Source organism: Monodon monoceros, unplaced genomic scaffold, assembly GCF_005190385.1.
Source record: "Monodon monoceros isolate NGI ecotype Baffin Bay Population unplaced genomic scaffold, NGI_Narwhal_1 Super_Scaffold_19, whole genome shotgun sequence".
NCBI classification, from domain to species: Eukaryota; Metazoa; Chordata; class Mammalia; order Artiodactyla; family Monodontidae; genus Monodon; species Monodon monoceros.
In genome coordinates, this window is record NW_021703775.1 from 87,846,402 (window position 1) to 87,860,189 (window position 13,788).

The following is a 13,788-nucleotide window of genomic DNA, read 5'->3' on the forward strand; positions in this document are numbered from 1 at the left end:
AAACTGGTGCTGGAATTGCCACTTGCCGTAAACAACCAGAAACTGGGGAAAACATATGGAGCATCTGTTTTCATGCTGGACAACAGGCAAGTGGGTCTAGGATCCCAGAGGAGAGGGGAAATTGAGGTGAAGTCCACAATTGTCCGTTTTTCTGCCTGGACCACTTTCCAAGCTGCAGCACAGGGAGGGAAGCCCACCGTGGCATGGGTTCTTTCTGAATGGGAGAGACAAATTGAGTTTGGAGAGGCTGAGCAACTGGAGTTTACAGAGCAGATTCCCAGAGGAGAGTGAATCAGAGATGGAAAGAGCTCAAGAAATCTGCAGAGTCCTTGGCTGAGCAGGAAGCATTGTGTGAAGGGGACACTTTCAGGGCAGGGCAAAGAACGACTCTCAGGAAGCTGTGAGGCAAACAGTCCTCAGAGCTTATGCAGCGTTGGGAGCAGTAGTTCCAACCAGCCGAGTGGAGAGAGTGTGTCACATCCGAGGACGTTCTGGAGACAGCCCAGAGTCACATGGTAGCTGCAGGCCTGGCACCGAAGACTACACACTCCAAGCGAAACATAAAAGCAAGCCTTGGAAAGACTGAGCTGATCTGCAAGTGACTCCCTGGCGCCAGCACAAACGCAGCAACACTGTTTAAATAAGACAACAAGATCTAGATCCTCAACATGGCGGTGTTCATAGTTCTAGCAACCACCAAATTTCACTAGCAATGGGCAGAAACAGTAAAACATAACCCATAACTAGGAGAAAAGTCAGTCAAAAAACAGACCCAGAAAGGGCAGAGATGGCGCAGTCATCAGGCAAGGATATAAAAACACTTTTTAAAATATGCTCAAGGATTGAAAGAACAACAAAAACACAATGAGGATAGAAATGGAAAGAATGAAAAACAACCAGTGGAACTTTCAGGGCTGAAAACACAATCTTTGAAATGAAAAATTCATCTGATGGTCAGAACAGCAGGATTTATATTGAAGCCTCTTGATTTCTTTGACTCTTCTGGTTCCTTGTCCTGTGATAAAGGAATGGTCCATCCCACATACTTCAGAGCTGGGAAGATTATGTGAGCATCGCTAGGATGAATAAACCTTCCTCTGAGTTTATGAATACCCAACCAATGCTGAAAACATAGAATGCTATACAAATGCAGACGTTCATTAATTGAAGTAATCACTCAATTCCCGAGTCTACTAGAATTTTACTAAATGGAAAGTCTGTGCAGACAGGCCAAACACCTTCAACAAAGTAGTCAAATATATTAAATGTTGTATTAGCTGTTATAGACGGTAAGAAAATACATCTTTTGTTCATTCTCAACATTTTAATATTTTTTGTTAATATTGTGCTGAGTTAAGAATTGCAGGGAAAAGATACATAATTGGGAGACTGGACCAGATTTTAAGATCCTTTAGAATTCCATGATTTTATAATTTCTGAGATTTTGAGAGTTTAGGGTTTCCCAATCTTAGCGAATTTAATTTACTAGGAAAATAAAGATGAAATGATCAATAAATAAGGATTTTCAATTTATTTCCTTTGTCTGGTAGGATACAATTTGATAACGCTTAATTGTGTATGAAAAGATGAAACTACAACAAATTTCTAACTTCTATTTAGTAGATCTCTTCATTAAAATCATGTTTTTAATCTTTCAGTGAATAACCCTATACCTTCCAATTTGAAATCTGAAGCAAAGAAGGCTGCTAAAATTCTAAGAGAATTCACAGAGATAACTTCCAGAAGTGGACCTGATAAGATCATTCCTGGTAGGTAAATGAAATACATACTTTTCACTTCTACATCTGCTCTGTTTCTTCAATTACCTTTGCAACCCTTGACTCATACAGGTCCTCAGACCACCTTTCTCCTCTGGGCCCGTCGTCCCGGCTGGTGTCCTGGGCAGCCCCCTCTCCTCCTCCGCTCTGCAGGGCCCATGGCCCTAAGTACCCTGTGTCCGTTTCCACTGCATGTTCCCCAAACTCACAGGTCCTTATCCTCAGTTTCTGAGGACTTTGGCAAGCTCACCTTGCAAACTCGCCAGCTAATCTCATTAATAGATTTTAATTTTGTGTTTTTTCTTTCTAGGTAAGATAGTTATACTTGATAGTGGTTTAAGAAGACTAATCAATGACTCCCAGCGCAGCTACACATCTGTATTCCCTGGGCCATTAAAGTGCAGTTCCTAAGCTCCCCCCCGACCTGCTGAATCAGACCCTGGGAGCAGCGTGGCCAGGAGTGCAGATTTTATCACGTCTCTAATGTGATTCTCCTGTAGTCAGGCTGACCACACAAGACCTGGTCCAGAGGCCAGCCTTTGGGAACCACTGTCTGTTCATTACTAGTACCAGTTATTTCTAAAGGTGTTTCAGAGAATACCTGCCTGATGCAGACACTCACACGCGGACTGGCTCAGGCAGCTGCGGGCTGATCTCCCTCTTAGTGTACAACTCATCCTACATTAGAGAAACCAGTTTAATTTCTTAAGCCAGATTTTCTGAAGTTATTTAACAGACCTTTAAGGGTTGTAAAAATTTCTAATTTGTTGTTCTTATGGTAATAATACGAAGTGTTGTTATTTTGGCCCAGCCACTCCTCCCATCTTAAGAAAACAGCGCTTCATAGAGCCTTGCTCCTTGAAGGCAGGTGGCCACATCTGGGCATCACCTGGGAGCTTGTTAGAAACGCAGGACCTCAGGCTCCACTTCGGCCTGATGAATCAGAATCTGCATTTTTCACAAGATCTCCAGTGAGTCACATGCACGTACAAGCTAGAGAAGCACGTGTAACACTTGGAGAAAATTCAACCAGAAAAGCTCAATTTTCTGTAGCTCTATTCTGAAGCAGGAGACAGAAGACATTTCTCAATATACAGCAGCATCTACATGCATGTCAGGCTAGCCCAAGTTACAGATAAGCTGTATTTCCTACCATAAAAACTTTGGGGTATGGATTATTTCTCGTGGATTTTGTCCAGCAAAATTCTGCCTTGCCTTTATTCTGCTTCCAGTCAAAGGCCACCCGACTCCCTTTCACTGGGTGTAGCTCAGAAAATGAAAACCCGTTTACACAGCAGCCTGAATAAGAGCGAAGTCCCGCAGGGGTGCGGGCTGTGTGTCTGATGGAAGCCAGGGAGGCCACAGCTGCCAAATGACCAAGCCTCGTCTCTCCTTGGGACGAGTAGGGAGGGCCCATTATGCGTACATTAAAGCTAGGGAGGTGTATTACGTGATAGGAGATAAAATCTAAAAAATATTTTAAAACAAAATGCCCAGACCTTTAGACTTTCTTAGGCTGTGAGTTCACAGTCATCTGGTGTGAGGGGCTCTGAGACGTAAGTGAAACTCAATTTAGAGAGTAAATCTGCAATCAGTGCATCTACATTACAAATGAAGAGCTAATTGGACAATTATTCAGGGATTATTGGTATTTTAATGTCCCTGAATCTGGGTGGATAAGATATAAAAACACACCTGACATTTGAACTATGTTCATTTTAAAAATATACTTCTGTTATACCTAATGTTTCTGAGTAGAGGCACTACTCACTCTAACAGCACTGAGAATGGCGTGTGAGGCTGTTCTGCCAACAAGTGTTGTATGAACAAACCTACCTGATGTATAATGAAGCTGTCAGCATCAGTACCCTTTAGAACACGAGCTAAGGCACACTTAGGTGATGACCGTCGGAGAGAAGAGAGCCTTACTTCTAAACCTTGTTCAAGTACCAAGAGCTCCAGGAATGGTCTGTGTGTTACCCTCCTCGTGCTCTTGGTTGAACCGTCTCTGAGAGTCTGTTATTAATTTAAATTTTGAAATGGTGTGCATAAGTGTATTAGAAATTTAGTGTTTCCTAGGGACACCTACAAAGCCTTTTTTGTGTATTTGAGTACACTGTCTGGTTTGACTTCCTTGACAGAATATTTGACTAAAATGATGGTAAATTAAGCTACCTTAAAAGTAACATTGGGATCCAAGAATAATTTCCAATGTTTAGGCTTCCTTTGTTATTTGAAAGATGTACTATTGTGTAAATAAATCTACAGACTAGTAAGGCACTGTGTTTAGTGGGTACCTATGTTAATAACCTTCCTTTTATGTAAAAAACTTCCCTGAAATGTGGATAAACCAATATTTTGTAAATTGAATTATATTTTCAGTGCACTGGTAGTTATGTGTTATTCGAATACTGATCAGATCACTTTATAAAGTCAAAAAACGTTTTAAAGTGGCAAAATCATTTAATTTTCCTGGTTTTGAATCCAGATATTCATATTAATAGAAGCTGAACTCAACAATGTGGCTCTAAGTTCAAACGTCCTGCTGCACACTGCATGTCAGTCACTTTTGAAGTTTCTCCTTAATACTATGTAGGTCTTAATTTCTTTGAAAATACTTTTGTAACTTTTAAAATTATAAATTATGTTGTAAATTAGCTGAAATCTCCAAATTATTTGTCCTGCTACTAGATATCAGTACAGTCTCATCCCAGTGTCTCATTTCTTGTGTCCATTGCAGGATTCTGAGCGCCTGCCCTGTCGGGTTAGGGCCACCGAAGGCTTCAGGCTTCTCTGTCCTGGGGCGGTTTCCTCGCAGTTCCCTGTGCCGCTGAGGCTATAGGGAGGCCCTGGTCCCTGGGAAGCAAACCTGCGTGCACAGGCCTGCTGAGCTGTCACCTGCCGGGCGCTCACCTGTCTTCATCTTTTGCAGCACACGTCATTGCCAAAGCCAAGGGCCTGGTGGTCCTGTCTGCGATAAAAGCTGGGTTTCTGGTCACCGCGAGAGGTGGCAGTGGGATCGTGCTGGCGCGCCTTCCAGATGGAAGTAAGCTAGCCTCCCTTCACTGGGAGGGGCAGAGAATCCTTGTCCCTTTTTTGTTCTGTTTCCACTGTAAACAGGTTTTGTAGGGAGAGAGACAGGTTTTCCGGTGCCGCCTGGACTGCCTTCCTTGGGCCGCTCCCTCCGTTTTCTCTGTGGTCAACCGACCCGTGAGACTCAGAATATCAGAAGATGGGGCCCCTCGTCTTTACACACTTTGTTGTCCTCCCATGGAGCATATACTAAACATTGACACTGTATTTCTGTTGTTAAATATGCATTCCTATTCCTCAGCTTCACCTTACAGTTGCTTTCTTTTGTTTTATGGAAGCTTTTCTCCCCCATTGTTCCTGTGTGGGATCTTAAAAACTAAAACATTTTCAAGAATATCCCCTGGGCAGAATCATATCAAGATCAGTATAATTTGGTTTTACTTTCTGGGGCGAAATCTAATACTTGATTTTTCAGACATGACATCAAAATATGTTTGCTTGAATCCCAAGAACCAACATATATAATATTTAAAATGTGTGTAGGTGTGTCATAACCAACTAAAAGGCTTTTATATGAATTTTACATTTGCTGTTCAGTTATATAATTGAACACATTTTTCTGTTAATAGCTCTTTTTAGTGTAGATAATTTAATTTTATTTTGAGGGAGAACATGGGCCATCCACTGACAGGAGATACATCCGGCATTTGGGAGGCGCACAGCCCCGGAACTTGAGTCAGCAGGATTTGTTGTCCCCTGTGAGGCGTCCCTACAGCAAATGAGAGTTTGCCCCTGAGGTTGTGGTTCAGATTTCACAGCTCTGGGCTTGGCTACGAAACAAAAAGTGACAACATTCTCTTCTTCTCAAGAAAAGAAGCATTACGCAAATTTTCATGGACAGATTCCCAGCAGTACAACCAGACAAGTAGGCACACTCAAATCGAGTCCACCGTGAGATGGGCTCTGCATCTGCAAGGAGCCCCCAGCCCTGCAGGTCCGAATGGTCATGGACCGGTGACTGTCAGAAAAGGGGGAGGAGCCGTCGACACCTGGGGCTCCTATCAGAACCTCGGGTGGACCTTCCTACTTAGATACCTAAGTTTCTGTCTCCCATCTTCCCAAGTAGCTGCTGGTCACTCTTCAGAGGGTAATGTAATATGTGCCCAGTGGGGCACAGCAAATCCCCAGACCCTGGCCAGGTGGGCAGTTTGTTTTTCTTTTAGAAATTAATCACTTTTAATAGTTTTTTTTTTTTTTAAGATGTTAGGGGTAGTTTATTAATTAATTTATTTTTGCTGTGTTGGGTCTTCGTTTCTGTGCGAGGGCTTTCTCTAGTTGTGGCAAGCGGCGGCCACTCTTCATCGCAGTGCGCGGGCCTCTCTTGTTGCGGAGCACAGGCTCCAGATGCGCAGACTCAGTAGTTGTGGCTCATGGGACTAGTTGCTCCGCGGCATATGGGATCCTCCCAGACCAGGGCTCGAACCCGTGTCCCCTGCATTAGCAAGCAGACTCCCAACCACTGCAACACCTAGGAAGCCCAGGTGGGCAGTTTTTAAACAGGGACAGCCCCTAACATAGGAAGTGGAAAATAACTTTGAGATTATGAGACATTAATTTCTGTAATCAAAACCCCTCTAAGCCCAGATAGATTAGTTCTGGGTATATTCAAGCACTAGCCTGCCATCTAGAATACATGGTAGCAAGAAAAATTAGACTTAGGTAGCTACTGGGCATTTTCAGAAAGTACTTCATCTAGACTATCCCACCCACCCCCCAATTATTTTTTTCTAGACTTGTTTAGCACAACTGTGTCTAGATCAGGAAAGCTAGGCACACAATAATTCTGAAATGTACCATATCATGGCAAATGGAATTATTGTACTTAGTTTCCAAGTGTAAGGATGTGTATCTTGTTAGAATTTTAATAATCTTGAATTTATAACCTATTTCTTGTGCTTCTACTAGGCACAAAGGGTGTCAAAACAGTTTTTGCCCTCCAGGATTTACAATAGAAACGGTTTAGTATTATGTTACCCTTAGAGGCGATTATAATAAACTCTTTTGAATCCATTTGCTTTCTTATATCTATGATAAAATGCTAACAAAAGACTGGAATTCCAGCTCAATTATTTTGTGAAACATTAGGAATACTGATGGTTGAAATTATCAAATGCTATGTATATTTAATTGGTGAGAATTCAATAGTTTGGTATTATGCATGTTTGTAGGGAAAGATTAGAAAACACAGACTTGTGAGTCTATGAGGCTCATAATGAATAACTAACACCTTTCACACCTTTTTAACTTAAAAAATTATAGGGCTTCCCTGGTGGCGCAGTGGTTGAGAGTCCGCCTGCCGATGCAGGGGACGCGGGTTCGTTCCCCGGTCTGGGAAGATCCCACATGCCGCGGAGCGGCTGGGCCCGTGAGCCATGGCCGCTGAACCTGCGCGTCCGGAGCCTGTGCTCCGCAACGGGAGAGGCCACAACAGTGAGAGGCCCGCGTACCGCAAAAAAAAAAAAAAAAAAAAATATATATATATATATATATATATTTATTTATTAAAGAACATTTAAAAACATAGGCAAAAATGCCAAAATATCATTATTTTAAGAAGAAACACTATTAATTCATATTTTAGCATTTTTCCTCCCCATATTTATGTGCCAAGGAGTTTTAATATTAGAGTAATGTTTGTTTGTTTTTATTAGAATGGTCTGCACCTTCGGCCATCGGGATAGCTGGGCTTGGTGGAGGATTTGAACTAGGAATAGAGGTGAGTGGTGATGTGTGTACATACGACTGCCCTATTCTCTAAAAGCAACTGCTACGTGAAAGTCGAGTGATCTCCTACTGTTCTTGTTTAACCACCTATGGAAATCGTTCCCTTTTATTTTCTTGACTCTCTACCTGAAGCTGTGTAATGTTTATCATTTTTCTCCTTTGCCTTCATTGAGAGTAGAGTTTCTTTCATTCACCATCTCATCTGTTTCCATCTTTAGCACATCTGCAGAACACTTGTTCTCAGACCTGAAAACTACAATTGGCAGTTTATGGCTTCTGATTGCAGAGTCATGGGTGCAAACAGCTCAATGCCATGTATCAACATTTGTGGCAAAATCCAGTTTGGTATCCCTAATGTTCAAACTACTTGCAATTTTTTAAGTAAAGATTGACTTTGTATTGTTTCCTTTGACAACTTTGCTGCTAATGATTATGGTTTCTATCAAATGGACTAGAAATTATACCAGTACACACTTGTTTACAGAGGTCTCTCCCACAGGGAGCACCTACATGATATCAGTCTTTCGTCTGCTGCTTTATTGCTAAGTGATTTGGTAAATCAAATCTCCTAATATTCCCCAATCATTTTCTTCTGAAATTTCAGTCAGTCCCTTCCTGAACTACCCTTTTATGAATTTGCTCTGTTGCCATCGCTTTAAATGCCCTCGGCCTTATTAGGAGGAAGTATTTCCACTGATTTTCGTTTTTATTTGACCTTTACTTGCTGCTGCATAGATTCGGGATATAAAAAGAGGAACATATTTTAGTTTTGCTAACGTGACTGCCTTTTGGTTGTATATTCAACCAAATCATGGCCTTCAGAAACATCGCACTCGTGTGGAAAGCGTATTTTCAGCATGTGTTGTGCACCCCTGCTCACACGTCCTGGCGCTGTACCCAGGTGTCCCTCATCACTGCCCGCTGACCCCAGGCTTTGGGGCTCCATCTCAAAGAGCATTTGCTTATATTTGCCGTTTGTGGAAACTTTGAATGCCACTTACCCTCATGGCTGTGTAGAAATTAACTCTGGAATTCCATTTAAATACTGTACATGGAAGATAAGTATTAACTTTTAAAAATATCCACTTCAAGTAGAGATTAGAAGACTGTCCTAGGAGTTTGTGCCTCTTCAATAGGACCTGGCTTTGCTTCCCTGAGTGTAGCCGTAAGGTTAGAGCTGTCGGTCACTTTTCAGTGCTAATGAGAGGCCGTGCTGGTTCCCCAGGAAGCATCTCAGACCTGGCCAGAAACATGCAGTTACCTTCGGGGTGCAGCTCTGACCCAGGATGAGCGAGGGAGCTTGGGGGTCGGCGGCCATGCACCCGCGGAGCTCCTGCGGCTGGATGCTCTTGTCGCCCCAGCTCCAGTTCCAATGAAGTGCAGCAGGCCCGTGGCCACCTCAGGCAGCGGGACCCATGCCCTCAAGTCTGCAGCCCCCCAGGCTGCCCGGGCTCCTCTCTGGCGTTCTTCTTCCGCCAGACGCTTGCTCCCAGTGGGATGGGGCGCTCGGCGCATACGCCAGTCTGGAGGTTTTCTTGCCTGGCCCTTACCTAGGTTGTGAGTCCTTCATACCTGGGCCCTCAGACTGGCCAAGTGTCAAGCACAAGTAGGCACCCAAATAAATGTTTCTTTAAAGCACTGGCATCATTGGTTCGAACTATTAAATGTTTGTTGAATAACTGAAATCTGCCATTCTGTTCTGGAATGGAATAGTTAGCAGTCGTGGCTAACATTCTTATAAAACTCTCACATGTACTCTCATAGAATCATTTCCATACCGTAGCCATGCTGAGTGGCTGTCGCTGCCGTCATTGTGTAGATAACTGAGTTATGTGACGCCTCCAGCCGGAGAATGACAGGCTGGCCATTCAGAGGGAGGCCTCTGGCTTCCATGGGTGCTTGGGTGAGTCTCCTCGCTTCTAGTGCCCCAACTGGTTCTAACTGTAACTCCCACCCATATAACACGCCGTGGATTTCAGGGCACGGATGAGGTAGGCAGGGCGCACGTGATTATTTTCAACGCACAGAGATGCTGAGCATCTTGCAGAGGTGGTGTGTGGTTGTCTCTAATTGGTTTCACTGGAGACAGAGCCTGAGACAGGGCTCGTGGTGCACGTGACTTACTGAGCAAATGTTCTGGGTGGGGGGGAAACCATAAGGGGCTAAGGGAAGCAGGACAGAGAAGGGGAAGGGTCCAAGCAAGGCCGTGGTTCCAGGTAAACTCGCCCTGGTCTGATGACAGGAGGAGAAGGCAGGTCTTACGACAGAGGCAAGGGGGCTGGCGTTTGGGGTCAGCTGCTCTCGCCACCTGGCAGCACGTGGGTGTGGTGTGTGGTGGCAGGGCTGGAGGGGACTGCAGCGCCCCCCATGGTGGGACCAGACCCCTCTCCTGGGCCCAGGACCCCCTGCGAGCTTCCGCCCCCCCTGCTGCCTCCCCCAGCTGGCGACCCCTTCATTACACGTGGAATGCATACTTGACTATCAGGAAGTCTAGTTCTAGCTCCACTTTGGAATCTAGACCAGGAACGGTTCTGAAGGTATGTGAAATTAGGGACGTGTACAGAATCTGTTGGCCTTCAGGAGCTTGGGCATTAGTTAAATATAGATTATGGCACTGGTCCACTCATGAGAGCTGCTGAGAATTCCCAAGGTTGTATAACTCACACGTACCCACCAAACACAACAACAACAAATGAAAGATTTAAAAGTCAGTGGAGTAAGGAAAGATAATGCTAAGACTTGGTTTAAACACCATTAAATTTTCTTTCCAGGACAATTATAGCAGAGCCCAAAGGTCTGAAAACCCTGATACCTTGGATTATCCAACTGTTCGTTGTTTACCAAAAGCCAGAATCCACACTGGGCCATCAAATCAGATCAACCTCGCTTTCACCCAAGGTTGTAATGTGAGAAAAATGACTCCGCTTTTTCCAGGAGAATTTGGATGAACCGTTTTCCTTTAATGATGAGGAAGGCATCTAGGCTTAAGTTGAGAAACTACTCTTCGAGATCAGAGTTCAGTTTCGAAGTCCCCTAAGATTGCTGTGCAAGGGGGGGGGGATCTGTTGGTGTGAGGAGAGGAAGGGGATGGGAACCCCTCAAATTTGGGTCGAACGTTGATGTTGATGATGCCACGTACTGAGTATGAAAGCTTACAGCCCACATGGCGAGGCTTTCTGGGGAGTGAGACAGACTCCTGAGCAGAATGGCTTGAGAGATGGGAAAGAAGGCCCTTCTATGGAGGCTAGGGGTGGGGCTGGGGGACGGGTCTCACTAGAACCACAGGAGGAAGCCCTGGGCTTTCTCGCCAGGTTGTCTGGATTTGGGGCTTGAAAGCTATCTCTTCGTTACAGGACGACAGCATCAGGGACTCGGTGGCTTGGGTTCAAGGTGGGTAAACACTTGAGAGGGAGATGGGATAGTGCTGTGTTGGGGACAGGGTGTCAGGGGACGAGAAGCCCTCCGGTTCCTGAGAACATTTCTCCCCCAGCTTTTCCTGCATGATACTTGTATTTTTTTAAATTCTTTTTAAAGAATTGAGTTTAATTGTAAAACTCGCATTTTATTTACAGTTAACTGTATCTTAATGCGAACTTATTAAGAAGCCTTTATCAAATTTTTAAACGTCTGTCTTAACTGTTTATTTGCTCCGTTGCTCCGGTTTTCTTTCAGGAAATCTGTTTTGCTTTTTATTCTAAGCTGTGGAAATAAATCAAGAGCCGTAGTCAGTACCGCTGCTCTTCAAACTGTGGTGCTTTGGACCTGGTTCTCTAATTAGTCACGTCACCAAAGAACACAGGATTATCTTACTCTTATTTCAGGAGAACTGAATTGAGACTAGACATAAAATTAAAGGATTAATTTATTTTCTTTATTGACTCAGAGTTGTGCCTTACTTAACTACCCTAAGACGTACCAAGTAGAAGGAGACATAACAACTAGAGTATCCACAAGGTCACGGCTGGAGACTTACACCGAGCGTGTATACTCTAAGCATTACGCAAAGTAATTTCGTATGTGTTATCTTAAAAAGTACATAAGATTTGGTTATGTAATCAGTGGCAAAATTGCTTAACTTTGCATGAGAAACGCTAAATAATTCTGTGTCATTCAACATAATGATCATCAGAAACTGTCCATGTATAAAATGGAATTAACAGTTGACATGAGTCACAGTGATATGTTTTGCATGCGTCAATTAGCTGGCATATTTGGTCTGTCCTACGGAGCTTGAGTGTATTTCTTCATGAAGGGATTCATATTAAACTGTAGCAGGAATTCCACTAGGCCCTTCCGAGCGCAATCACATTTGGTAATAATCAGATTCTTCTGTCAGATGAAAACAAAGATTTGAAAAATTTGAAGAACGATATAAATGAAGTCAATTAATCTGCTTGGCCTTCGCATACTTTATTGAGACGTGATGTCAGGGTTTACAAATGATTTCAGCTCATCTTTCAAACAACCCTAGATTTGTGTATATGCGTATATACATGTATATACATATACCTATACGATTATATATACTTAGAAATCTGGTTACTATTATACCCATTTTACAGAGGAGATTGGGGCTTTGAGCCACTCAATCATTTGCCCAAGGTCACACAATATGCCAGGGGCAGAAGTGGAATTAACACCCAAATGGTTTCCATTTTGAGCCCAGATTCCCAGCGCCAGGCCCTCAGGCCTTCAGTTCTCCGGCACTTGACACACGTGCTTGACCTCCACGTGGTTCAGGGGGCAGGTCCTGCCGTGGACTTTAACCATGAAAAGGCCAAATGGAGCCAAGATGCCGCAGGTGGCCCGGTGCTGCGAAGAGGAGCTGGGTTGAAAGTCTGGCCTCCCCAGCCGGCGCCTCTCTGCGGTCGTGGGGTGAGAGGCCGTGGCCTGGGCACCCTGCGCCGCGGCCTCACCGGAGGTCCCGCCCCAGAGGAGGCGAGTCTGAAGAACACGCCCTGTCCACAGCGACCCGCCCGGAGCGTGGAGACTCGCTCCAGCTTTGCTTTTACCTGGAGGATTAACCATGGTAATAGGCATAGCTACTGGTTAACTAATCTTCCTCCTGGTGTTCTGCGCCTTGGGGCGGCTTCTGCTTGGGGGTCGCGTGGCCCTGCGGGGGTGCCGGTGGGGACCAGACCCGGGCCCCCGGACCTTCCAACCTGTGTGTGACCTGTTCACGTGTCACTAGGACACGTCACTCAGCCTCACTAACCCGCGAGGCTGCTGAGAAGAAGTCGATGCCTGGAGACCTCACACCACGTGCTCGATGCACAGTGAGTGCCCGGAGGCCTGCGCTCTGATTACCGGCGGGAGGTTAGCGGCTCACATCCGCAGCTGAAAATACAGCACGGCTCTGCTTTCATACTTTCTTTGGCTACATTGAAATTCTTGCTACATTACATATCGTATCTTGAGTTTTAGTAAACATATATTTTAAATGATATTTAGACATTATTTTTAAAATAAATGGCTGTCTACATTTCAGGTATCGGATCTGGTAATAATTTTGAATTATGACAGAGCAGTAGAAGCTTTTGCAAAAGGTGGTAACCTAACACTTGGAGGGAATTTGACTGTGGCAGTTGGGCCCTTGGGAAGGTGAGTACGCTGAAATCCCATCTGAACAGCTCTTGGATAGTAAAGGCTTTAAAACTACATTGTTTTTCATTAAGAGAAACGAATTAAAATGACAGAAATTTATGATTTACACGTGCCCCAGAGGGTTTGAGGCTGCTTACAAATAAGAAATATACAAAACACAGCCATTGTGAGAAAATGAGAAAATCTGAAACTAAAACACACAAAAAGAAATTAAATATTTCAGAACTGCAGGCTGTTGTATCTACCGGAATCAACATAAAATTCACCTTTAAGCTTTGAAGGAGCCAGGTCGAGTCAATTTTAATTAACTGAGAAAGGATGGCATTGATCAGGGAAAAAAAGGTTTTTTTTTTCAAACTAAATTATGAAAAATTGAAATGGAAGTGTTTTACTTGAGTCATGTTTACAATACTTAAAGTGTATTTTCCTTCTCTATTAATCAATAACTATTCTTGAGTTAATTGAGCAATTAAATATTTTAAACCCAGACTGTTTATAGAAGCTACTCAGTAAAATCATTTAAAAATGTTTCTAAGTTCCATGAAAATACTCACTGTAAAAAGAGCCACAGTCTTGTACTCTTGAGGTG

At 43.8% G+C, this 13,788-nt stretch overlaps 1 protein-coding gene across 2 annotated transcripts in view; it reads left to right on the forward strand.

Moving 5' to 3' along the window:
* The window catches only part of SH3YL1 (SH3 and SYLF domain containing 1), a 46,279-nt gene that overhangs the window by 14,075 nt on the left and 18,416 nt on the right, over positions 1-13,788 (forward strand). The window contains exons 2-5 of one of the 2 annotated variants that reach the window (XM_029231995.1): positions 1,659-1,769; positions 4,711-4,824; positions 7,523-7,587; positions 13,084-13,196. In XM_029231995.1, the coding sequence (XP_029087828.1) occupies positions 1,659-1,769; positions 4,711-4,824; positions 7,523-7,587; positions 13,084-13,196 (403 nt within the window). Of the gene's footprint in view, positions 1-1,658; positions 1,770-4,710; positions 4,825-7,522; positions 7,588-10,573; positions 12,625-13,083; positions 13,197-13,788 lie in introns of those variants that run through there. The other variant, XM_029231996.1, reaches the window with a different exon arrangement.